We start from the raw sequence: 27395 nt of genomic DNA on the forward strand, positions 1-27395 counted from the left end.
ACTGAATACAGCAAAGAAAAGAGGTAGGAGTCACCAAGATGCAGGCCCAAATCAGAACTGCAGTTGCTAGAGTATCTCTGGTTCTCAGAGGGACGTCAGAGGCACAGCCAGGTTTGCAATATATTTCTAAGATAGTGATCACAATGTCAGACTGCTCAAGGGTGTACCTCCATCTATTTGAAACAGCAGACATCACACAGAGAATGCAAGACATTGGAAGAGCCCATGTGCTATGGGGCCAGTACCCAGGAGGCCTAGTGTTTCAGGGTTACAGGTCTTTAGAGCCATGCATCCCCACCAGAGGCATGGTGGCATTATGTGCTCCCAGAGAAAACCTGTCAGGGTATTTCAGGGCACTGCAATCCAATGACAGCCCTTCTTTAAATCAGGTATGTGAACTACATCATCCAGGTGCTGCTCCTCAAACCCTCCACAGCCCAACAAACACTGCAAACGAACCCTGCCCAGGTGGGATCGCAACAGGTTTCTTCAGAACCCAAAATGCTAAACACGAGGTCAAAGACACAACTCTGCCCCCAAGAAATGTTTTCCCTTGGGATAGGGGGTGGTTGGGGGACAGGTCTCCACCCAAGATTCACCTTCCCTATGAGGAGGAGACTAATCTATATTGCAGACAAACACGGGCCCCATGGCTGTAAACACCACGGGTAGCGGGGAGTCTGGAGAAAAGCGAAGGTCTTGGGAATCTGAAGCAACCCCCAATGACCATGGAGGTTGTCTGGGGCTGGTTCTCAAGGGCTACAGGGAGGTTGGCACACTGGGGTCCCCCGATGGATCCCCCTAGTCTCCAATTCAGACCCAAGAGAGGGCAGATCAGGTAAACTGGTGAGGGAATTCCGGTCCAATGAAGATTGTTTTTCAGCTGGGGCCTCAATGGCACTGGCTACAGCTTGCCTGTCCAAATTTGTGGCTTCCCTAGGGACCACAGCACCACAGTCCTTTCCCATTTCTCCACACATATCTCTCAGCCTGCAGAAAGCACACAAAAGTATCCACGGCAAAGCTCACCCTGGCCTCCCCACAGCTGCACCAAGATGCCACCTTGTCAGGGAAGCAGAGATCCAGTCCTTTCCTGCTCTGCGTTGAGAACTTCAGGCCAACATCAGCTTTCTTCTTCCTTTCTTCAATTTTAAACAAAGATCCGATCATGGGATGGGCTACTGGGCTCACAGAGGCTGTGGCACTGTCTCTAGGAAGCCAGGGTAGAACTTAAAAATGAGCCTATTTCATAGTGATGGGACTACCATGTGATAGGCCATGTGATAGTGGAAGCTGGCTCACGGAACCTCAAGACAAGAGGAGAGCTGAGTGACAGGGACAAATGGAGTCTCTGGCCCATGCAGACTAAGACAAGGACATATTGAAGAATTTCTGCCCTTGGCAGAGTTAGCCTCTATCCTCCCTTATTGAACCCAAAAATACATGCTAAAGTATTAACCACACTTTAGTTAGGGAACTAATATATTTATTTCTTGGGTCTACTTACAGAGTCTGGGATTGAAGTAAGTAATAAGAAAATGTCTGTCCTAAGAGCCTGGTTACCCTGTGTGAAGAGCAGGTTACTCATGTCCTCATATGTGGAGTCCCCCCCCCCTTTCTGTAAACCTGCCACACTGTCTAATCTCTAGCCCCACTGAGACTGTAAGATAATTAGAACAGCATTGCATCCAAATGCCTGGAAAATATAGAAGGGAGCAGCCTGCAGCCTCTAGGTCTCACCTCCCTCCCTGCTTCTATGAGGGAAAAGTCACAGTTAGTGAAGTCTTCTGGGTCCTTGCAGGTCCTTTCTGATGTTCTGAAGACAATGATTTCAGGGTGAATGTGGCCAGACACTGGGGTGCTGAGAGCCTGACCTGCTCTCTCACTGTGGCATGCCACTGTGGGACGTTCAAGTCAATGGAGGTTCAGTGGGCAGAGCAGGAGAAAGCATTGAGTAGCCTTAGCACACGCATTTCCTTTTGAGTGTAGCTAAGTCCGAGATTGGTGAATGGCAGGATACTCTCAGAGGATAAAGAGCTGGTAGCTCTTTTTCTTCATGCAATGGCACAAGACCTTGCAGATCCACCTTCTGCATGAATTCTGAAGGAGATCCTGGGCAAACCAAAAGGAGACTCAAATGCATCATCCAAAGGAGAGTTTGATTTGTCAACAACTTGGACACCTGTTTATCCAAGTGATCAGGAATGTCCACTTGTGACCAAATGGCCTCAGACTTGGGAGGTGATCCTGCATGTACTTAGTTCATGTCCACCACCATGAGCGGCAGGGAGACTTGGGGCTCCAAAATTCTACAGGCCTGTGGGTGGTTCACAGCTATAACATCAACAGGATCGACAGGGATCCCAGAGGCTCCAGAAGCTTGCTTGGAGAATCCTGTCCCTTTCGGAGTAGATTGAGGAGCCAAAAGCCTGAATGGGAAAAGGTACAGGGACTCTGAGTGCACCTTTGTGTAAGGACAGCTGTTGTGGCCTCTGCTCACCCGACTCCTGAGGGGTCCCGAATGGGAACGCCTCCGGGTTGAAGTGGGCTTCCCTTGATCCAGTGTGTAGGTCCCAGGGGTCAGCTCCTGCCCAGGGCAGGAGGTGAGCTTCAGGTGGTTCATAGCTCCAGGATCCCCTTGCTGTTTCCACAGCTCATAGCTCTCAGGCTGCAGGAGGCCTTCAAAGGCATCCATGGAGAAACTCACCCTGGCCTCCCCACAGCTGCACTGAGATGCCACCTTGCCATAGTCAATCCACCTTGGGGTGGCAAAATTGATGGCCTCTGCACAGTTGAAGCCATGGTTGAAGCCCGCGTGGTAGCCATAGGGAAAGGTGACCATGAACTCCCCAGCCTCCTGGGTGATGCGGCCAAAGGGGATGCCATTCTCCTTAAGCACAGTGGGTGAGATGAGCGCCACCTTGTGCCTCAGGAAGGCCTGGCAGCCCTTGGAGCTGCCAGGGAAGAGTTCCCTGGCCAGGCGCTCCAGGCGCCTGCCATGCTCAGGGGGCACAGCATACCAGGTCTTGGGCTGCCCAAAGTGTAGGTAGTTGATACTGTACAGGTCCATGTCCTCCGTGTGCCACGCAAAGGTGGTCTTCCACATGCCAAAGTACAGGTAGGGCGTGTTGACACCCTCAATCACTATGTCATGATCCTGCTTCAACACATCCAAAAGGTTTCCCAGGTGGCCCACGTTCCAATGTTGAGTGTTCTCACCAAACAGGGAGCCGCTGACGTCAGCACCATAAATCGGTGACCCAAACAGGCGATTCTTCCAGTATTTTCTCTCCAAATCTTCAAAATCCAGGTGTGGCGGGGTCTGGTACTTTTTGCTGTTGGCCAGCTCACGATACTCCCCCACTGTCATGCCTTTCTTCTTCTTATGGTATTGGGTGAACACGCCTGCCTGCCCAGAGACCACTTGCTGCAGGGGAGTGGGGATTGCCATAGCCATGGCATCCTCATAAGACAGCCTGCCTTTCCACTCCTTGGGTGGGATGACCTTGGCCAGTCCAGCTCGGTGTGCCCCTTGGGACTCCATGTAGGCAATGTATTTGTTGAAGTCTGAGAACTCTTCCATGTTTGGGCAGAAGGTCATGATTGTACAGCTTGGGTTCTGGGACCCATACTGCTCAGTGGTTGTCATGGCCACAGTAATTCAGGAGCTCAGCCTGGGGTCCTGACTGTCCTGGGGCCTTGGGCTTTTCAGAGGGACCTTTTAGTCTCTCTCTGTGTGTAAGTTTCCCCTGCCTTCCTGTTGGATTTTCTTCAGTCTCTTATCTGTCCGTAAGTTCTTTCTTTTATTCCTTCTTCTCTTTTCCTACGGTTTTGGTTTCCTGGTGGACAAGATAACATTTTAAAGATTAAATATGGCTCTCAGGAGACTTACAGGTATGAGCAGCCCCTTATCTATGTAGCAAGACCCTTCCAATCTCTATAATAAAAAGAAAAGACAAGAAAATGTAAGGAAAGAGAAGCCTTGCTGGCTTGATTTCCCAGGGCATCCTCTTCCTGCTCAGAACTTTTTACCTTGAAAAACAGCTTCTATGAAGCACAATCCCTGTACCACTCCTGGAGCACTGGGAGCACAGCCCTACCCCACTCCTGGAGCACTCACTTGATTCCCACACACACTTGGTCCCCTTAGTCACTGTATGGGAATAGGGGAGGCTCAGACCCCTTGCCTTCTTTTGTTGTTGTTTTGTTTTGTTTTTTGAGAAAGTGTTTCTCTGTGTAGCCCTGGCTGTCCAGGAACTCACTTTGTAGAGCAGGCTGGCCTCAAACTCAGATATCCACCTGCCTCTGCCTCCCAAGTGCTGGGATTAAAGGCGTGTACCACCACCTCTGGCTCTGCCCCTTGTCTTCTAATTGGAAGAAGACAGGATGGGAAATCTAGTCCCCCAGTGAGCATGTCCTCTGCCCCCCTGCCTGCTCTAAGCAGCCCCCAGGGAAGGGGGAAAGCTCCTCTCGCTGAGCCTGAAGGACAAAGCTCCACCTCTCTCTCTCTCTCTCTCTCTCATGATATACCTTTCCTTTTCTACCATTGACAAGTATAGCTGGAGAACACTCACTGTTCTCTGAGAGAAGTGGAAACATTTCCCCACAGGTTGGGTAGGCAAAGGGATTGTTGTCATATAACCCAGCCTGGACTGGCGCTTTCCCTTCTGCCCAACACTAGCCAACAAGACTTGAGATAATGTTCACTAGGTCCTCATTGAAGAAGGTACTTCAAAAAAAATTTTTTTTACTTTTGTCACCCAGTTGGCAACAGATCTTAGGTAAAACAGTTTTACAAATAAGTATACAAAAATATAACATTCTAAGTAGGTTCCAGTTACCATGAGAAGGTGTTTAATAGCAGAAATGATTGTGAGGAGACATTTTGCCCAAACTGAAAGCAAGCATCACCTGCTTTGATGACAAGATGCAATTAGATCTACACAGAGCCAGGAACACTTCCTGTCTTGCCATTTGTCCAAGAATATATCCTAGATGAAAGTCCTCTCTCCAAGGAACAATCACTGATGGATCATATAACAACGATTTTTGGGGAGATGGGCAAAATCCATCAGTGGTTTCTCAGGACCTATTCTTACACCATGTAAATGACTGCCTCCTAGTCTCTAAAACTGAACTAGATTATAAAAGGGTGACTGAGAAACTTCCACAAGAATTACTGACTTTGGGTTCCAGAATGCTGGGTTCCAGAATGCTGGGCAGAAAGCTCAACTTTGTACAACAGAGGCTGTGTGTCTTGGCTTCCAGCTGAAGGCTGGCAAAAGGCGGCTGTCTCAGAAGAAGATGGCTGCCAGCCTTTTGATTCTACCTCCAAAGACTAAAGACAGCTGTGAGTCTTTCTAGCTGTCTCAGAGTACCAGTTTTTTGGGGAATAACAACCCTTCTACATATAAGCCAGAGGGGGGAGAGCACGAAGCCACTATCCAGACCAAGGCCACAGAAAGAGGTATTACCCCAAAATGTTGCAAGGATTGGACACTGTTAGTCATAGAATGACCCATCTATCTAAGAGCTGAGATGTTATTCTCCCTACTCTAATGGAAACAAAAATAAAAAACAAACACCAGTTAATCTGGATCACAGCACTCCACAAATCAGCTGAGGCCTCTTCCGGAGAACAGAATTCTTACTGCCTAATGCCAGTGGGACCCAGTACCTGACCCTTCTCCTAGATGACTGTCATCGACCTTGCTACTCTCTTGCCCGCTAACAATCTGCAGGTGCTCATTTGTGAATGTCACGTGAGGGGAGGTAACATTAGGTACAAGGGTGCTGCAGTCCTTACTTTAACTGGAACTATTTGGGCCCAGGCCAGGCCAGGCATCTCAGCCCAGAGAGAAGAAGTGATTGATTTAATCCAGGCTCTCAGATAGAGAAAAGAAAGGCACACCACCTTATACACGGGACAGCTACTATGCTATTCCTGCCATACAAGTACCCATATGAATAGAGAAAGAGGGCTTCACAACAATGGGGGAAAAGGACATCAGAAAGATGATGTCAGTGAGTTACCAGGCCACTGAGCTGGCTCCTGACAAATGGCCCTAAGACCAGTGAGGCCTATTGAGATCCTGGTGACAAACCACTACCTGGTGCTGCCTGAGACTCCACAGCACAACCAAGAGGAAAATACTGGAAAAAGAAAAACAAAGGAGAGCTGCAGCCCAGACTGGCAGAGGACACCAGAGAGAATGATCATCCTCAAAATAACTGGTGAGACTCTAGTAACGGGCCTTCGCAAAGTTACTCATCTGGGGTCCACAAAACATGGTCTCTGTTTCTAGTCATACCTAGGCCAAAGAAGATGCAAGGAATGATGTCTCAGCCAGAAGCTGGGTCTGTCTGTCCTCTAGTAAATCCAAGATAGGAAGCCTATACCCCATCCCCACTCACTGAAAATGCTCACTAGCTGAGAAGATCCCCCAGGAACTTCTCATTTGCCCTCCCAGAACAGTGGGATCAGAAAATGGCCTGGCTTTCACAGCTAAAAACCTCTCAATTAAAAGCTGAAGTTTAGGCATACATTAAAATTCTCCTTTCTGGTATAGACCTTAAGAGTTTCTACCCAGGTTAAGATAAATAATCAGGACATTGATAGAAACTATTACAAAGAGTGGCTAGACCTTCTGCCTTTGCTTTGAGTCCATTGTGCTCCATGTAGAGAGAGATTTACTGCTAAAAGAAGTTCTCTTGAGAATACCTCAGTGGTACACTGGATCCCCAGCACCCAGTGTGCATGCCTGAAAGGTAATAAACTCTTTCTACAGGTTCAAACCCATCCCCAGATCTCGTCTCTAGTTGCTGCCCAATAGTAATTAGATCTAAGAGCCACATTCATGAGAAAGGAGCACAGATAACTCTCAGATGAAGCTGGCACACGAAAGCCAGAGACTGACCAGCATTTTCCAATGCTTTGTAGGATAATTGAATCTTACCAACTATTACCACTAGTCATTTTCTCACAAGAACAAATTTCCAAAAGTTGTGAAGAGAGATAGGACTTACCCAGCGCCAATGCAATGGAGACCTGGGAGAAGGCAATCCAGCACCAGAGAGCAGCTTTCTCCTGTAGGACTTGCTCCTCCTGTGAGCCTGGAGCCTCACGGCTTCTTCTTTTATAGCCATCAAGACCTGAGGCAATGAGTGCTTGCCCACCCTCTGGAGTCTCAACCTATCACTGCCTCTCAGCTGACATAGCCCCACCCAGATTCCTTTGAATGTAAACAATCCCAATGTGAGACATGCCAAACTAGGAATATGTTGAAGAAAGAATTCTATAATAGCAATATTGTAACACTAACTGCTCATAGAACCTATAAGACTTTTTTAGAATTCCTCACACTAACTGGGAGCACATGACAGAGCATGAGAGAAGTGAGACACAGAGAACATGTCTGTGCTCTTGCTGGACATGCTTTACCTCTGCCCCACCACCTCTAAACGTGAAATACACAAGAAAATAGCAGGGTCCTCAAGTTCTGAACACTTAGACAATGATAATTATTTAACCAGAAACTAGCACAAACACAGGAACGTGAATGCCTTTTTGCTAGGCATTGGGTTGCACGCCTTTAATCCCACTCTGCAGGCAGGGGCAGGAGGATCTATGAATTTGAGAATAGCCTGGTTTACAGAATCGGTTCCAGAACAGTCAGGATTACAAGGATAAACCTTATCTCAAAAAGACAGGGTGAGGGCAATGCATATATATTTCAACTTTTATCAGTATTGATACAAAAATATTTAAAGTCATAGAATCAGTATTGAGCACAAGTTTGCCCACAATGAAGCAGACGGAAAGATAATACTAAAAATATCCAAGTAAACAGAGCTTACTGGAACACACCTTTAATCCCAGAATTCTAGATTTAGATACCGCAGAGGGAGAGGAGAGGCAGAAAGAGGGGGGGGGGGGGGGACAGAGAGAGGCAGAGGCAGAGGCAGAGGGAGACAGAGACACTAGGCCTACAAAGTCAGTTTCAGGACAGTCAGGGCTGATACGTAGGAAATCCCATCTCAAAATCCAAACCAGGGAACAAATGAAAAAGGAGAAGCAATCCTACATGGAACTGCTATTGGATCTCGTGGGTATTTGCTCATCTGGAAATTACTAGTGGTCCCTAAGATTCAAACTGGGCCTGAATCCTAAGTAGACCTGTAAGTCAGTCACGGCTAACTGAACATTATTTACCTGATCTCCTATCATTTTTCCTTCTAACCATCTTTCCTAAACCTTTAAAGGGCTTTCCTGTCTGTGCTGCTCCCTCAAGATGGGAAGGCTCTGTCCTGAGAGCTGCATTCAATTCCTTTGTACTTTGCTAGTTTTGATAGTAATTCACCAGTTCCTCACGTTGAATGGCTGAACACTTGATTTCTCAACTAGCAGTGTAGTCCTGGAACTTACTGTTCAGCGGAATATGGCCTTGAACTCCCGATCTTCCAGCCACCCCAAGTGCTTTTGTTCCCATCACAGCTCAGAATTTTTTTTTTTGTTTACCTGTATTTGACTTTACTTGGAATTGTGATATTTACATTTCCTTGTGTTTACCTCAATTTCATCTCAGTATTTTCTTTGAATTATGTAAGGATTACTGGATTACTCTATATTTTCTTTAGGTTTTGAGCTTAAACTTTTTTGAAGATACTGAGGCACAGTAGCAAAGTCTGAAAAATCTCATGCCCTCAGGAAAACATAAGGCCAGGACGGCTGGTCACGCTTAGCCTCCCTAGCCTCAACACTACATAGGATTAAGAACCAACCAGACCATCAACAGCAAACTGGCAAACCTGTGACTAGGGAAGCCCTAATGTTTAAGCTAATATTAGATGATTTATAAGGGACCCACACTTGTGTAATGTCCGAAACCTTTAGTCCTGTGGTGTCCTTCTGGTGGCAGATTCCTGCTGTTCTCTTCGTGCAGTGCTCATCTGGACATCATCTCTGAGACTGTTTGTTTGGCAGGATACTGATGCTTTGACTAAATGAGCCTCTTCTGAAGCTTTCCAAACTAAAGAGAGAGGTTTATCAGGACTTAGAGTTATTAAAAGTTTCTGCGTCTGTTAAAACAAGTTAGATTCCTTACTGAAATGGTCCTACAAGTTTGGAGAGGCTTAGCCCTACCTCTCATTAGAAAAGAAGTCACGAGTAATTAGAAAACGTTTTGCCAGCCGGGCGGAGGTGGCGCACGCCTTTAATCCCAGCACTTGGAAGGCAGAGGCAGGCGGATTTCTGAGTTCGAGGCCAGCCTGGTCTACAAAGTGAGTTCCAGGACAGCCAGGGCTATACAGAGAAACCCTGTCTCGAAAAACCAAAAAAAAAAAAAAGAAAGAAAAAAAAAGAAAACATTTTGCCATGGTTGGAAAAAACCTCAAACGAAAAAGAGACAAAGATATAAATCAGACCATGGGTACCAGGCTCTGTTCTCTTGGTCCCCTGGTTAGCTTCTCTGCTATTGGTACTGGCTGAGTCTTTAATTCACATTCTGATTCATTAAGACTACTCATTCATTAGGACCAGAGAGGAATGTCAATTCCCAGACTTTAGCACAACTGATCCTTTGATTGAAGGACCATTTGTAAAACTCAACATGTAGACAGCACCATCTGTCAACATGGAAACAACAACCTTAAATAGCAAAGTTTATAGTTCTGGGGAAATCTCTAAATATTCTATCCTTGGATTTTAATTTCTACAGTTCTGCTTCCAGCTAATCATTCTTGTTAACGGGAGCATGTCAACAAATGTACTTAAAAACCTTACCCTGAGAAAGGCTTGGTGTTACACTGGGATTCCAAATATACATTGTGGTCATTGGCAGCTTAATAAAGGCTTCCTACTGGTTTAAACCCATGTCCTAGCATTCTCTTCTGGTGGACACTCCACAATAACTGAAAACCAGAGGTGATGTGTTTTGTCATGTGTATTTTATTCAGAAGAAATCACAAGCAGGACAACAGGTAAGCAGAATAGTGGAACCTGTTTTTAATAAATTCTGATATTATGAAATTAGCAGAGAAAGTAAGATAGTTTAAGGTGAATGGAAAGATAGTAAAACAAAGAAGAGAGTCCTGTCGAACTGAATAGAAAACTAGTCAGGTTTAAATACGAAGTTGGATGGTTAACATCAAAGGTAAGTAAAGGTATTTACAGAAGCTGAGGCAAAATAAAATGCAGCACGGTTTGGGAATGTACATCATTTGTCACAGTGGTTGGGTTTGAACCTTAGAACTGCACAAACTGGGTGTGGTGCTGCTTCCCTGCCATCCAGCCACTGGCTGGGGGGCAGCAGGACAGTCAGGAGTTCAAGGTTAAGGCTTTGGCTCCTGCACCAAATCTGAGGCCAGTTTGGGTTACCTGAGACTGTCAACATGAAAAATACAACCAGCATGAAGAGTACCAGGAAAATAAGCTGGGTGTGTATAGTTGACAAAGCTATTTAGTAGGTTGGTTTCTATGACCAGAGCTTGATAGGGCCACAGAGGTAATCTCCATGCCGGGTGAGAAGGAAGCCTTCAGAAAGCAGGGTGCAGGAGCAGGCCACCATTGTCCAGCACTAGGAACTCCAGGCTGGAGACCTCAGCCGAGTACAGAAAGCCTGGACTCCACAGCAAGACTCCAATTGCAAAAAATAAGAAACAACGAGGAGGGGAGAGCGGGGGAGCGAGGGAGAGAAAGAGAAACATGCCTGAGACTTGTGGTTAAGAAGAACTGGGTATGGTTGCACTCCCTCTAACCGCAGCACTTGGGAGATGGAGGTAAGAGGACCAGAAGTTCAAGGCCATCTCCTAGCTACATAGCCAATTGGAGGCCATCCTGGAAATACACTATACTCATTTTTTTTTTTAATCTCAATCCTTTTCTTTTCAAAACTGGGTTTCTCTGTGTAGCCCTGGCTGTCTTGGAACTCACAGAAGTCCACCTGCCTCTGCCTCAGGAATGCTGAGTTAAAGGCATATGCCACCATACCCAGCTGACATCCCGTCTTAAAAGCACAACAGAATTGTACAAAGAAAAGCATCCTTCCTTTGCTTTAGTGGAATTTATGGAACATTAACTTTCTCCTTTGCAGAACTATTATGAGACTGTGAAACCACCCTGCATGATGGTCAGGATTTGGATTTTCGTTTCTTTTCTTCAGAAGCCCCAAGTCTTAATATGTAGCTCACCCTTTAAACCCAGCTTGCATTTCAACTCATAATCCTCGTGCTTCTTCTTCCCAGTGCTAAAATTCAAAGGCCTTGGCAGCGACCGCTCAGTTTTAGTTTCTACCTCAGCACTCTATCTAGGTGCAGGAAGTTTGCCTCTGCATGTGTCCCTAGTGAGAGCTCTGATGCTCAGTAGACAGAAGAAAAAATGAGCCTCTCTTTTAACCCATTAAGTGTACTTAGAACAAATATTGACTTACATTTTCTTTTGTTTTTTGAGACAGGATATATGTATCCTTAGATGGAATTTACTTGTAGAGCAGGCTGGGCCGTTCATATGGGCCTGTCTCTGCTTCCTGAGAGCTGGGATCAAAGGCTTGAGCTCTCATACCCAGATAAATATTAGCATTTGCATAGGTGTATATGTGTGTGGGGTGGTGAAGATGTGTGTGTGTGTGTGTAAGGAAGTGTTTGTTTTGGATGGATGTCACTTTGTGGAAATGGTTCTTCATGCCACCACAGTTCTGAGGGTTGATATGTCTGTAGGCTTGTGAGCCAACTGCTTTAACCTGCTGGTCCATCTTTAGTCCCTCCTTAGATGTTACTATCAGACATATACATAGAGAGAAGGCCTGGAGCCACTTCATCCTGGAAGGCTGCACAGCACAGGGGGCCTTTCCAAGGCCCAGCTGTAGAAAAAGACAGGGTGAGAGCACCAAATTCTATGTGCAGAACCATCCCGAGCCAGAGACTGCCATGGAGCTTGGAGATTGTTCTCCTGGGACTAGAAGGAGTTCATTTGTGTCCAGGCATAGAGGGAAGAAGGCAGCTATGTGGGGGTGGTGTCTCATGACATCCATAGGAATTTGCTTCACAAGGAAATGAGAAGGCATTGGGCCAATGAGATGGCTAAGTGGGCAAAGATGCTTGCCACCGACTCTTTGCATTGAGTGGGATCTCTAGGGCCCCCACATGGTACATGGGAGAACCAACTCTAGCCAATATCCTCTGACATCCCCAGTTGCACCCTGACTCACACACTACCAGACATACAACACACTCACACACTTGTAAATAAAAATGAATGGCTTTCATGCAAATTGAAAGTGTGGTATGGGAGAAACAAAGAACTTGTTACTGCACAATGACTTATTTCCCTAGATTAGACATGACCATTTCAGGAGACAGAGTGTCGTCCCAGTGATCCACTATTTGAAACTTCAATATTAGAAATAAAGTCTAGGTGTAACCTTTTGGCTGCTTTGCTTTATTTGTGAAAGCTGGGTGAGACACTGTGTAAGACATCAACTTCGAGAGGTCATCTGAGACTCTCAAGTGGTTTTAATCTTTTTTGTGACTACTTTCTTTGTGAGGAGTAATCTAGTGGTCAAAAGTCAGATATTTTGCAAGAAATGGCAGAGGGGGAGGAAACTGTGAATGCTCTGCTGCCTCTAGAGTTGGCCTTGAGGATGGGAGATCAGTGCTGAGCAGCCTCAGCTGAATTTAGCTTGCAGAAACTCGACAGTAGTGGCCAATGAAACCTCAGCTGGAAGAGCAGGAGTTAGCAGTTATCCAGAGGCTTGCCAGGTTCTGGAAGTGCATGGTGTGTTTAGGAGTTAGAACTGACCAGGAGCTCTCTCAGGTATGGCCAATGTCCTGCAAACTCAGTCAAAACTATGAGGTAATGGACTTAGGGAGCATCCTTAGTGCAAGACAATGAACTATAAACCAGGACATAGGTTTAGGGGTCGGAGGTCAATACCCCTTCAGAAGCTGTCATAAGATGCTGTGGGCCAGGGTTCACAAGTCCTGAGTTGACTATTAAGTCTCCACTCACAGACTGGGGCTGAAGCTCTGGACTGGGGCTTGTGTCATCTGTGCCTGCTGGAAGTCGCCTCTTGACTGGAGCTCCATTGGAGGACTCCTGAACTCCTAGTTCACAAGGACGACGACCAAGACCACATCTTCCAGTTGATATGTGACCAGAAGAAGACAGACTCAGAGGATGTAGTGGGGCTCTGGCTGAGTCAGACTTCTGGACCTCATCACCTTTCACATCTGATGGTTGCCTGGAGGTGTGGCACACCTGCATGTTGCAAGGAACATTACTTGCTATAGGCAGAACAGAGCGTGAGACCTGGCGAAGCCGGAAACGCTTCAAGCCCCAACTTTTTCTTGGTGCTTTGGTCACCCACCGGGTGGTGAGCTCCTGACTGGTAGGTCCCATAGTCTCTGTGTGGTCCACAACTGCCTGATCTTTGCCACGTTTCCACAGTTCATATCGCTCAGGCTGCAAGATCCTCACAAAGGCATCCATGGAGAAACTCACCCTGGCCTCCCCACAGCTGCACTGAGATGCCACCTTGCCATAGTCAATCCATCTTGGGGTGGCAAAATTGATGGCCTCTGCACAGTTGAAGCCATGGTTGAAGCCCGCGTGGTAGCCATAGGGAAAGGTGACCATGAACTCCCCAGCCTCCTGGGTGATGCGGCCAAAGGGGATGCCATTCTCCTTAAGCACAGTGGGTGAGATGAGCGCCACCTTGTGCCTCAGGAAGGCCTGGCAGCCCTTGGAGCTGCCAGGGAAGAGTTCCCTGGCCAGGCGCTCCAGGCGCCTGCCATGCTCAGGGGGCACAGCATACCAGGTCTTGGGCTGCCCAAAGTGTAGGTAGTTGATACTGTACAGGTCCATGTCCTCCGTGTGCCACGCAAAGGTGGTCTTCCACATGCCAAAGTACAGGTAGGGCGTGTTGACACCCTCAATCACTATGCCACATTCCTGTTCCAATAGGTCTTGAATTGTTCCCAGGTGACCCACATTCCACTGTTGAGTCTTCCCATCAAACAGGGAGCCGCTGACGTCAGCACCATAAATCGGTGACTCATACAGGCGATTCTTCCAGTATTTTCTCTCCAAATCTTCAAAATCCAGGTGTGGCGGGGTCTGGTACTTTTTGCTGTTGGCCAGCTCACGATACTCCCCCACTGTCATGCCTTTCTTCTTCTTATGGTATTGGGTGAACACGCCTGCCTGCCCAGAGACCACTTGCTGCAGGGGAGTTGCTATCAAGATGTTGCTTATATTGTCATAAGACTGCCTGGCCCTCCATTCTTTTGGTGGGATGACCTTGGCCAGTCCAGCTCGGTGTGCCCCTTGGGACTCCATGTAAGCAATGTATTTGTCAAAATCATTAAACTCTTCTTTGGTTGGACGAAATATCATTATACTGCAATTTGGATTCTGAGTGCATGTGGACTTAGTCTTCATAGCTTCAATGTATACACCAAATTCCAATATAGGCACAGGATTGAGGAAGGGGATTTAAAAAATAAATAAAAAAGACTTGCTGTGGCTGTGATGGAGCCGAATCTCCTGACAGCCTCTGTGCATATGATGGGACTAACTTTTGTTAGGCTTGCTGACTAACCCAGAGCCAGCACTCAGGGCATCAGCTCAGTCAGGGAGCCTTGGTCTAATATGTCCCGTTGGAACCTGGTTCTTTCCTCTTGTTGGCTACTGGGTGCACAGACAGGGGTGCAGCAGAATCTCTTCCGGGATGTTACTAAGACACAATCTGAAAGAAAAAGGTTTGAAAATGTTTTTTTAAAAGCTCTTAGCGAAATTCAAATTAAACAGATCATTGTATAGTACTTGCAGAGCCTCCTTAGATGGCTGTTAGTGCCATGGTCTGAGAGCACTGGCGATAGTGTTTCTAATACCCATTCTGCAAGCATCCAACACTCACCAACAGTGGGATGGAGAAGTGCATTGCTATAATAACCTCTAACAGAAGACCATCAAGCGGGAAAGATGGGAACCAGTTTTATAAATTTGATATCAGGATTTTTCTAATTCAAGAGGATACCTATTACAAGATTCCATCTATTAAGATTGAGACAAGACAAAGAAATGTACGTTCAAAGTTCAAAGTCAGTGTTCAAAGTACACAGAGTGTGTATTTCTGTGAAAGAGATGTTTGTGGGAGGGAGCCCAAGGAGGAATTTGCAGGATGTGCAGTTGCTAATATGTTCTCAACCTAGATGCTACTTAATGCTTATCAGAGTGGCTTGTTGTGATCATTCATCTACCATGAGGATCTTTACAAACTTCTCTATATTAGCTTCAAATACTTTAGAGAAATGAGCACCAATGCCAGAAAGCATGAATACCTGGATTTGAAGGAAAGGGTGGTTAGAAATGAACCAAACATGCAGTTTAAAAAAATCTAGGTAACTAGAATATGAAGTGAAAATATGTTAAGAAAAAAGAAAATTAAATATGGGTCAGCTGTTTGCATAACTCACATTGTGTGATTTTATGGTCACATAAATGTTTTTGCATCACTGGTCTGACACAGCCCAGTACAGAATGGTGAAACTTTCTCTATGAGTAAGGGCTGCCCAGATATATAAGGAAAGTAAACGGGAGGGGTTCAGTCAGGTCAGAGCTTCTCCATGGCCACGTATCAGAAAGACAAAGTCTACAGAATGTAGAATGTAGATGGGAGAGCAAGCACATAATGATCCATCTATCCTAGATCAGAATCTATCAGAAAGAGCACTGAGGGCGGTGAGGGAGGAGGAGATGCCATTTCTAAGGCTAATCTTTTTTCCATCTGGTCAAACATTTCTGTTAGGGTGCTGGGAATGCTGAGGTAGAAGCATGGAATACCAAAAACTGATTTATAAATGAGCCACATCTTAAACTGAATACTTTTTTAAGCTTTGATATCTTCTCTAGTTTTTATTTTGTGCTCTTAATCACACTATTTCTCTCCTTTCGCAATCTCTCTCCTCATATCCTTAATTTTTCTACTCTACCTTTTCCTAACTAGATGAACTTGACCCTCATCTTCTTTTTCTGTCTCAACAAAATCCATCCCTTCTCATCTCCTGCAGTTCTTTGGGGATTTATCACGTCGACCTTCACTTGCCAAATGTTTATTGAAACAGTTTTCTATCCTACCCCTTGCAGCCTCACAGATCCATGGAATTGGCTCATCAGCAGCCCTGCTTTATGGCAATTGATGTGGAGATGATGATTTGAAAACCCATTGACTTGTGTCTTCAGTCTTAATTTCTATCTGGTTCTGCCTTGTCTTCCATACAATGTACTGAGGCCCAATGGCCCACAGAGTCCTGTCTCCTCTTGTTTGTACCCCATCTCTCCTGCTCTCCTCCCAGAAGAGACTACTCCTCTCCCAAGCTGGTCTCTGCACTTCAGCTCCTTCCCTTGGCAACCTCCCACCTTCAGTCCAGACTGCAGTCAGTTAAGCAAATACTATCACCATGTCCTTTATGAAGCTATCAGTCACCAGTATCTTTCTTGGTAAAGCTTATGACCTTCTTGACAAACTGACTTCCCCCACCGGATGCCACTCTGGGAGTGCCTTACTCATGCTGGTGTTTAGTAGTCATAGTCCTTGACCTCTATGTCACTATCCCTCTTCTCTAGACTTTATTTTGTTCCTTGGACCCACCACTACTACCCTCATACCATGTACGTGCAACCTTCTCTCATTGCTCAGGTCTCAATCTTAACTTTCCACCTAGCATGCTGTTGGCACTCATTGGTGCTGACATCTGTCCCTTTGTCTAACTCTCTGTCACAGCCCCTTTACTACTCATGCTCTCAACTTTGCTCATGTGTTGGATCTTCCACTGAGGATTTGAAAGTCAACTGTGAAGAACAAGTGGACCATTTCCCCTTGAAAGTAATTCTGGTGGACATCTTCATTTACACCAATGGTAACACAGCTCTACCAGTCACCTGACAGTTTTATCTCATTTCCTATCTAAATGGTCAGTAATTTCAAAGGCATCAACAGAGGCTACTGTGAGAGCCTGAGGCCAGCTTCATCAACATGAGGTCTCTTTGTGTTCTTACCCTCCCCATAAGAAACCTCAAGATGCAGCCTACTTAGTAAATTCCATAAGCCTTGAAGGTTGATTTCTACCAATACTCCATGTATCATGTAATAACTCCCCATCTTATTCCAAGTTTTTAATCTTAAAAATTATCTATAGGGCTAGAGAGATTGCTCCATGGGTAAAGTCCTTGCAGCACAAACACGAGGACCAGAGTCTCTATCTCAGGGCTTATGTACAAGTCAGTCATGGTACTGCGTCTGTAACCCTAGAGCTGAGGAGTGGGGACAGAGAAGAGATAGACTGGTGGGGAGTAGTCCATCCTAAATAACTAACTTCTGGTTCAGTGAGAGACCCTATCTCAAAATAATAATAATAATAATATGGAGAATGATAAAGACACCTGAGATGTACTACTGACCTCTACATAGGCACACAGGGACAAATGCACATCCATACAAATGTGCATACCCACATAATCATATACATATGATTTTTAAATTACTTTGATATATACAATCAAGTTTAAATATATAGGCAAATATTACATTCAAGAACATGGTCTTAAAAGAGATAATTTAAAAGGAAAGTTAAATTCAACACTGAGAATCTTTTCTCAAGACATAATAGAAATGCTTGCTGTTAACATAAGTCCCCGTTTCTAATTGAATATTCAATTAAATGTGGTTTGAGCTAGGCATATAGAGTTTTTTTAAACTACATTTTTAAATACTCTAGAAAGAATAAAGCAATGTCTCTGTATATAGTCTTAAGATGCTACATATCCAAAGGCAATACTGTGTTTTTACAAGTTTAATCATGCTCATGATAGAATTGCCCAGAATCTGCCAACTATTGTTACAGCAATCCTTCAGTACTGCAGCTAAATCTCAAATATTCACCTTCACAGTAAGTCTGGCCTCTGGCTTCTCTCAAGTAAAGAACAGTTGTCATGTAGACTTCATCTGATCTGTGGCAACCATAGTAACGGGAACCTTCACCCCAAAAGACTGGATGGTTCTGACAGCTGAAGAAAAGTAGTTAATCTCATCAGTATGTTAAAGAATAAATGATGTCTTAATCTGAAGAATCTCTGGAAATTAGAAAGCCATTGCTCTTCATCTTTTAAAAAACAGTGTCTCCAGTCAGCCAGCTTACTCAGTGGGTAAGGCACCTGCTGCCCAGACTGATGATCTGAGTTCACTCTCCAGGACCCAAAGGGTGATGTAGAGAACCCCAACCACAAGTTGTTCTCTAGCATCCACATGTGCACCATGGCACATTCTCCCTGAAACCCTCAACACAGAATAAACAAATAGTAACAATGCCTACATTTTGTGTGTGTGTGTGTTTTGAAGACAAAGTATTAATGGCCCTTTCCCCTACAGCCCTAGAACACGCTGTAAAGGAGTAATATATGTATTACATGCTATTTGCATGCTCCAAATCTACTGCTTTACATGGGGATTACTAGCACCTTGCCTCAAATATTATCCACCATTTCCTCATACAGCATCATTTTTTATTGACTATCATTCATCAATCATAATGCTTGTTAGCTGAGAAGTTCAGCTGAAAAAGTGGAAAAAGAATTATAGAAATGATTCACCTCTCCCCTCTCTGGACAATTATTGTTCACATGACCATAGTTACTACCTATCACTTACATGCAAATATTCACCTGTCTTCAAGAATCTGAAACAGCACACCCCGTAAAATATTGAAATTCCTCAGGTTGCATACATGTAAATGAAATGACAGTATGGATGATTTTAAGATCTTTAGCACATAGTGCCAATGCTTTTCTGTAACAAACTATTATTCCCCAATGTTGAGCAACCTTAGTCTTTAAAGCCTTTTACTACTTGGTGAAGTATAGCTCAAGTTATAATTTGCATATCTTGGGTCACCATGGAGATGAACGTTTTCAGTAGTGCTGGCCTTTGGAGCTGGTCATACTCACCCACTCTTGTTTGTCCACTCTTCATTAACAGTAGGGTGTTTCCATATTGTTTAGACAAACATTTTACATATTACTTGTACATAGTACACTGTAAGCCCTTTGTTAGATTTATTAATTTTTCTGCCTATTTGGCATAGCTTTTATAGTTCTTTAATTCCATTGAAGTTAAAATGTTTTATGTTACGTATTTTCTCATGTAAACACAAACACAAGTATTATCTTAATTTTATCTTTTTACGTGATTATTATAGCTTTTATTCTGCAGTTTTATTAGAGTTTATTAACTTTCAAACTTGCTTTTGTGGGTTCTGGTGTAGATGCCCCTTGTTTTTATACTTTCTGTAGTGAGTTTGGTCTGGCTTTCCCCTTTGGCCCATAGAAGCTTTCCTCCCGGTGTTTAGCTAGCCTGACAAACAAGGCTAGCTTTATGAAGTTTCTGAGCTACTTCTTTGAGGGCTTTCCCTGCCTGTCTCTCTCTGCAATACCTGTTAACTGGATGCTACCATGTCCATGGGTCAACCCCTTCTGATATTTTTATTTCTCCTAATTCTCTAGGTCTTTTAAATTGGTAAACTGAATCTTCTGAGTTTTTTTCCTCATCTTCACAAATCCGTATTTTTTCCTTTTGTTGAACTTTTGATTTTGCAGTAGGTCATTTCTGTTGCCTTAGTTTTTATTGTGTGGATTCCACTTTTTCATATTGATCTTGTTTCACAGATACACGAATTTTAATCTCTAAAAAACACTGCTTTTCAAGTTCTGTTCCTTGACATAGTCTCTTTGAAGAGGCTGCTTGTCTCTTAGTTTTGATCTCTCACATGCACATTTAAATTCTTCATCAGACACCTGACAGTCCTTAGTTGGTTACAGATCAGGAAACTGACTGGAAGTGAGCTCATTTTGGATGGTGATCACCTACATGGGGACCTGTTTATTTCCTCTAGGTTGGACATAGTCCACAGTGAAAGATCTCCTCGGGGAAACAGGTCTGGATTCTCCACCCAAAGGAAAACAGCAGCTCAAATTTCCACTATCTAACATTTTAAAATTCACTGCTGAGTAATCTCCAGTCCAGAATCTACCTTTACTCGTGCTGTAGAACATGAACTGTAGTCTTCTGCTCCATCTGCCTAATAATGTCCTAGATTTCAGAGAAAAGGTCTCATTTCCAGAGGTGCCTACTGCCATGACATCCATCCTAAACCCCTTAGGTCCTGCAGAGATAACTGTGTTGCTTGGCTTTCATGCTGATTTAGGACTCTTCTGCAGGATTTTATAAATCAGGATGTATTTCTACAACTAATCTGCTGCCTTATCTCCTTTTTTAAAAAGATTTTCTTCTACAAAAATTTTAATGGGTTATCATGGCTATAATTATGGCTTTAAATACACTTAAAACTCCCATTTTTAAGCTGGGCGTGGTGGCGCACACCTTTAATCCCAGCACTCAGGAGGCAGAGGCAGGAGGATTTCTGAGTTCAAGGCCAGCCTGGTCTACAAAGTGAGTTCCAGGACAGCCAGGGCTACACAGAGAAACCCTGTCTCAAAAAACCAAAAAAAAAAAAAAAAAACCAAAAAAAAAAAAAAACCTCTCATTTTGAGGTTTTATTATTGTCCCTTTATTTCTTTTCTTTTCTTTTCTTTTTTTTCAGTTTTAATTAAAATTTTTATTACATATTTTCTTCGTTTACATTTCAAATGCTATCCCCTTTCCTAGTATCCTCTCCAAAAAGTCCCCCTATACCCTCCCCTCACCCTGCTCCCAACCCACCCAATACTGCTTCCTGGCCCTGGCATTCCCTGTACTGGGGCATATATTCTATGTAATAACCAAGGGCCTCTCCTACCATTGATGACCGACTACACCATCCTATGCTACATATGCAACTAGAGACAGAAGCTCTGAAGGGTACTGGTTAGTTCATATTGTTGTTCCTCCTACAGGGTTGCAGACTCCTTGAGCTCCTTGGGTACTTTCTCTAGTTCCTTCATTGGGGTCCCTGTGTTCCATCCAAGAGATGACTGTGAGCATCCACTTCTGTATTTGTCTACTGGCATAGCCACAGAAAAGATAGCTATATCAGGGTCCTGTCAGCAAAATCTTGCTGGCATATGCTTGTGTCTGTGTTTGGTGGTTGTTTATGGGATGGACCCCCGGGTGGGGCCGTGTCTGGATGGTCCTTCCTTCCATCTCAGCTCCAAACTTTGTCTCTGTAACTACTTCCATGGGTATTTTGTTCCCCATTCTAAGGAGGAATGAAGTATCCACACTTTGGTCTTCCTTCTTCTTGAGTTTCATGTGTTTTGCAAATTGTATCTTGGGTATTCTAAGTTGCTGGGCTAATATCCACTTATAAGTGAGTGCATATCATGTGTGTTCTTTTGTGATTGGGTTACCTCACTCAGGATGATATCCTCCAGATCCATCCATTTGCCTAAGAATTTCATAAGTTCATTGTTTTTAATAGCTGAGTACTACTCCATTGTGTAAATGTACCACATTTTCTGTATCCATTCCTCTGTTGAGGGGCATCTGGGTTCTTTCCAGCTTCTGGCTATTATAAATAAGGCTGCTAAGAACATGGTGCAGCATGTATCCTTATTATAAGTTGGAACATCTTCTAGGTATATGCCCAGGAGAGGTATTGCTGGATCTTCCGGTAGTTCTATGTCCGATTTTCTGAGGAACCGCCAAACTGGTTTCCAGAGTGGTTGTACCACCTTGCAATCCCACCAGCAATGGAGGAGTGTCCCTCTTTCTCCACATCCTCACCAGCATCTGCTGTCACCTGAATTTTTGATCTTAGCCATTCTGACTGGTGTGAGGTGGAATCTCAGGGTTGTTTTGATTTGCATTTCCCTGATGATTAAGGATGTTGAACATTCTCAGCCATTCGGTATTCCTCAGATGAGAATTCTTTGTTTAGCTCTGTACCCTATTTTTTAATAGTGTTATTTGATTTTTCTGGAGTCTAACTTCTTGAGTTCTTTGTATATATTGGATGTTAGTCCCCTATTTATTATTGGAAAAGATCCTTTCCCAATCTGTTGGTGGCCTTTTTGTCTTATTGACAGTGACTTTTGCCTTACAGAAGCTTTACAATTTTATGAGGTCCCATTTTTCGATTCTCGATCTTACAGCACAAGCCATTGCTGTTCTGTTCAGGATTTTTTCTCTTGTACCCATATCTTCGAGGCTTTTCCCCACTTTCTCCTCTATAAATTTCAGTGTCTCTTGTTTTATGGAGTTCCTTGATCCACTTAGACTTGAGCTTTGTACAAGGAGATAAGAATGGGCCAATTGACATTCTTCTACACAATAACTGCCAGTTGAATCAGCACCATTTGTTGAAAACTCTTTTTTCCACTAGATGGTTTTAGCTCCCTTGTCAAAAATCAAGTGACCATAGGTGTGTGGGTTCATTTCTGGGTCTTTAATTTTACCATTGATCTGTCTGTCACTGTACCAGTACCATGCAGGGTTTTTTGTTGTTGTTGTTGTTGTTTTGTTTGTTTGTTTTTTTTATCACAATTGCTCTGTAGTACAGCTTGAGGTTAGGCATGGTGATTCCACCAGAGGTTCTATTATTGTTGAGAATAGTTTTTGCTATCCTAGGTTTTTTGTTAATCCAGATGAATTTGCAAATTTCTAACTCTGTGAAGAATTGAGTTGAAATTTTGATGGGGATTGCATTGAATCTGTAGATTGCTTTTGGCAGGATAGCCATTTTTTTTCTATATTAATCCTGCCAATCCATGAGCATGGGAGATCTTTCCATGTTCTGAGATCTTCTTCAATTTATTTCTTAGAGACTTGGAGTTCTTATCATACAGATCTTTCACTTCCTTAGTTAGAGTCACACCAAGATATTTTTTATTATTTGTGACTATTGTGAAGGGTGTTGTTTCCCTAATTTCTTCCTTAACCTATTTATCCTTTGTGTAGAGAAAGGCCACTGATTTGTTTGAGTTAATTTTATATCCAGCTACTTCACTGAAACTGTTTATCAGGTTTTGGAGTTCTCTGGTGGAATTTTTAGGATACTATCATATCATCTGCAAGTAGTGATATTTTGACTTCTTCCTTTCCAATTTGTATCTCCTTGATCTCCTTTTGTTGTCTAATTGCTCTGGCTAGGACTTAGAGTACTATATTGAATAGGTAGGGAGAAAGTGGGCAGCCATGTCTAGTTCCAGATTATAGTGGGATTGCTTCAAGCTTCTCTCCATTTAGTTTGATGTTGGCTACTGGTTTGGTGTATATTGCTTTTACTATGTTTAGGTATGGGCCTTTAATTCCTGATCTTTTCAAGATTTTTATCATGAATGGGTGTTGGATTTTGTCAAATGCTTTCTCAGCATCTTTTATATAGTGGATTCGTTGACGGATTTCCATATATTAAACCATTCCTGCATCTCTGGGATGAAGCCTACTTGATCATGATGGATGATCGTTTTGATGTGTTCTTGGACTCAGTTTGCAAGAATTTTATTGAGCATTTTGCATTGATATTCATAAGAGAAATTGGTCTGAAGTTCTTTTTTTTTTTTTGTTGGGTCTCTGTGTGGTTTAGGTATCAGAGTAATTGTGGCTTCATAGAACTAATTGGGTAATGTCCCTTCTGTTTCTATTTTGTGGAATAGTTTGAGGAGAATTGGAATTAGGTCTTCTGTGAAGGTCTGATAGAACTCTGCACTAAACCTATCTGGTCCTGGGCTTTTTTTGGTTGGGAGACTATTAATGACTGCTTCTATTTCTTTAGGGGATATGGGGGTGTTTAGATCATTAATCTGATCCTGATTTAACTTTGGTACCTGGTATCTGTCTGGAAAATTGTCCATTTCATCCAGGTTTTCCAGTTTTATTGAGAATAGCCTTTTGTAGTAGGATCTGATGATGTTTTGGATTTCCTCATAACCTATTGTTATGTCTCCCTTTTCATTTCTGATTTTGTTAATTAGATACTGTCCCTGTGCCCTCTAGTTAGTCTGGCAAAGGGTTTAATCTCTTGTTGATTTTCTCAAAAAAAAAGAAAAAAAAAACAGCTCCTGGTTTGGGTGATTCTTTGTATAATTCTTTTTTTTTTCTTTTCTTTTTTTTTTTTGATTTTTAATATTTTTATTACATATTTTCCTCAATTACATTTCCAATGCTATCACAAAAGTCCCCCATAGCGCCCCCCACTTCCCTACCCACCCATTCCCATTCTTTTGGCCCTGGCATTCCCCTATATTGGGGCATATAAAGTTTGCAAGTCCAATGGGCCTCTCTTTCCATTGATGGCCGACTAGGCCATCTTTCGATACATATGCAGCTAGAGACAAGAGCTCCGGGGTTCTGGTTAGTACATCATGTTGTTCCAACAATAGGGTTGCAGATCCCTTTAGCTCCTTGGGTACTTTCTCTAGCTTCTCCATTGGGAGCCCTGTGATACATCCAATAGCTGACTGTGAACATCCACTCCTGTGTTTGCTAGGCCCCGGCATCGTCTCACAAGAGACAGCTATATTTGGGTCCTTTCAGCAAAATCTTGCTAGTGTATGCAATGGTGTCAGCGTTTAGAAGCTGATTATGGGATGGATCCCTGGATACGGCAGTCTCTAGATGGTCCATCCTTTCATCACAGCTCCAAACTTTGTCTCTGTAACTCCTTCCATGGGTGTTTTGTTCCCAATTCTAAGAAGGTGCACAGTGTCCACACTTTGGTCTTCATTCGTCTTGAGTTTCATTCGTTTATCAAATTGTATCTTATATCTTGGGTATCCTAAGTTTTGGGCTAATATCCACTTATCAGTGAATACATATTGTGTGAGTTCCTTTGTGATTGTGTTACCTCACTCAAGATGATGCCCTCCAGGTCCATCCATTTGGCTAGGAATTTCATAAATTCATTCTTTTTAATAGCTGAGTAGTACTCCATTGTGTAAATGTACCATAATTTCTGTATCCATTCCTCTGTTGAGGGACATCTGGGTTCTTTCCAGCTTCTGGCTATTATAAATAGGGCTGCTATGAACATAGTGGAGCATGTGTCCTTTTTACCGGTTGGGACATTTTCTGGATATATGCCCAGGAGAGGTATTGCTGGATCCTCCGGTAGTACTATGTCCAATTTTCTGAGGAACCGCCAGACTGATTTCCAGAGTGGTTGTACAAGCTTGCAATCCCACCAACAATGGAGGAGTGTTCCTCTTTCTCCACATCCTCGCCAGCATCTACTGTCACCGGAATTTTTGATCTTAGCCATTCTGACTGGTGTGAGGTGGAATCTCAGGGTTGTTTTGATTTGCATTTCCCTGATGATTAAGGATGTTGAACATTTTTTCAGGTGCTTCTCTGCCATTCGGTATTCCTCAGGTGAGAATTCTTTGTTCAGTTCTGAGCCCCATTTTTTAATGGGGTTATTTGAATTTCTGGAGTCCACCTTCTTGAGTTCTTTATATATATTGGATATTAGTCCCTTATCTGATTTAGGAGAGGTGAAGATCCTTTCCCAATCTGTTGGTGGTTTTTTTGTCTTATTGATGGTGTCTTTAGCCTTGCAGAAGCTTTGTAGTTTCATGAGGTCCCACTTGTCAATTCTCGATCTTACAGCACAAGCCATTACTGTTCTATTCAGGAATTTTTCCCCTGTGCCCATATCTTCAAGGCTTTTCCCCACTTTCTCCTCTATAAGTTTCAGTGTCTCTGGTTTTATGTGAAGTTCCTTGATCCACTTAGACTTGACCTTAGTACAAGGAGATAGGAATGGATCGATTTGCATTCTTCTACATGTTAACAACCAGTTGTGCCAGCACCATTTGTTGAAAATGCTGTCTTTCTTCCACTGGATGTTTTTAGCTCCCTTGTCGAAGATCAAGTGACCATAAGTGTGTGGGTTCATTTCTGGGTCTTCAATTCTATTCCATTGGTCTATTTGTCTGTCACTAAACCAGTACCATGCAGTTTTTATCACAATTGCTCTGTAGTAGAGCTTTAGGTCCGGCATGGTGATTCCACCAGAGGTTCTTTTATCCTTGAGAAGAGTTTTTGCTATCCTAGGTTTTTTGTTATTCCAGATGAATTTGCAGATTGCACTTTCTAATTCGTTGAAGAATTGATTTGGAATTTTGATGGGGATTGCATTGAATCTGTAGATTGCTTTTGGCAGGATAGCCATTTTTACAATGTTGATCCTGCCAATCCATGAGCATAGGAGATCTTTCCATCTTCTGAGATCTTCTATAATTTCTTTCTTCAGAGACTTGAAGTTTTTATCATACAGATCTTTCACTTCCTTAGTTAGAGTCACGCCAAGATATTTTATATTATTTGTGACTATTGAGAAGGGTGTTGTTTCCCTAATTTCTTTCTCAGCCTGTTTATTCTTTGTGTAGAGAAAGGCCATTGATTTGTTTGAGTTAATTTTATATCCAGCTACTTCACCGAAGCTGTTTATCAGGTTTAGGAGTTCTCTGGTGGAATTTTTAGGGTCACTTATATATACTATCATATCATCTGCAAAAAGTGATATTTTGACTTCATCTTTTCCAATTTGTATCCCTTTGATCTCCTTTTGTTGTCGAATTGCTCTGGCTAGGACTTCAAGTACAATGTTGAATAGGTATGGAGAAAGTGGACAGCCTTGTCTAGTCCCTGATTTTAGAGGGATTGCTTCAAGCTTCTCACCATTTACTTTGATGTTGGCTACTGGTTTGCTGTAGATTGCTTTTATCATGTTTAGGTATGGGCCTTGAATTCCTGATCTTTCCAAGACTTTTATCATGAATGGGTGTTGGATCTTGTCAAATGCTTTTTCCGCATCTAACGAGATGACCATGTGGTTTTTGTCTTTGAGTTTGTTTATATACTGGATTACGTTGATGGATTTCCGTATATTGAACCATCCCTGCATCCCTGGGATGAAGCTGACTTGGTCAGGATGGATGATTGTTTTGATGTGTTCTTGGATTCGGTTAGCAAGAACTTTATTGAGGATTTTTGCATCAATATTCATAAGGGATATTGGTCTGAAGTTTTCTATCTTTGTTGGGTCGTTTTGTGTTTTAGGTATCAGAGTAATTGTGGCTTCATAGAATGAGTTGGGTAGAGTACCTTCTGTTTCTATTTTGTGGAATAGTTTGTGAAGAACTGGGATTAGATCTTCTTTGAAGGTCTGATAGAACTCTGCACTAAACCCATCTGGTCCTGGGCTCTTTTTAGTTGGGAGACTATTAATGACTGCTTCTATTTCTTTGGGGGATATAGGGCTGTTTAGATCATTAACCTGATCTTGATTCAACTTTGGTACCTGGTATCTGTCTAGGAACTTCTCCATTTCATCCAGGTTCTCCAGTTTTGTTGAGTATAGCCTTTGGTAGAAGGATCTGATGGTGTTTTGGATGTCTTCAGGATCTG

The 27395-nt window shown here is 43.3% G+C and overlaps 2 protein-coding genes across 6 annotated transcripts in view; both read right to left on the bottom strand.

Annotated features, from left to right (window-relative positions):
* Positions 1-2257: 2257 nt before the first annotated feature.
* Positions 2258-3649, bottom strand: LOC147001964 (lysine-specific demethylase 4D-like). Its single transcript, XM_085828230.1, has one exon. The coding sequence runs from the start codon at positions 3647-3649 to the stop codon at positions 2258-2260; it is 1392 nt and encodes a 463-aa protein (XP_085684356.1).
* Positions 3650-10065: 6416 nt separating this feature from the next.
* The window catches only part of Kdm4d (lysine demethylase 4D), a 46944-nt gene continuing 29614 nt past the window's right edge, over positions 10066-27395 (bottom strand). For 3 of the 5 annotated variants that reach the window (XM_021172761.2, XM_029481055.2, XM_085844402.1), the window contains 2 exons: positions 17937-18061; positions 10066-14741 (listed from right to left, as the gene is read on the bottom strand). In XM_021172761.2, the coding sequence (XP_021028420.1) occupies positions 12908-14434 (1527 nt within the window). In that variant the 5' untranslated portion in view covers positions 14435-14741; positions 17937-18061 and the 3' untranslated portion in view covers positions 10066-12907. The remainder of the gene's footprint in view (positions 14742-17936; positions 18062-27395) is intronic. The other 2 variants (XM_021172764.2, XM_085844403.1) reach the window with 1 other exon arrangement.

The sequence above is a fragment of the Mus caroli genome, unplaced genomic scaffold, assembly GCF_978045245.1.
Source record: "Mus caroli unplaced genomic scaffold, Mus_caroli_1 scaffold_11, whole genome shotgun sequence".
In the NCBI taxonomy this organism is placed as follows: Eukaryota; Metazoa; Chordata; class Mammalia; order Rodentia; family Muridae; genus Mus; species Mus caroli.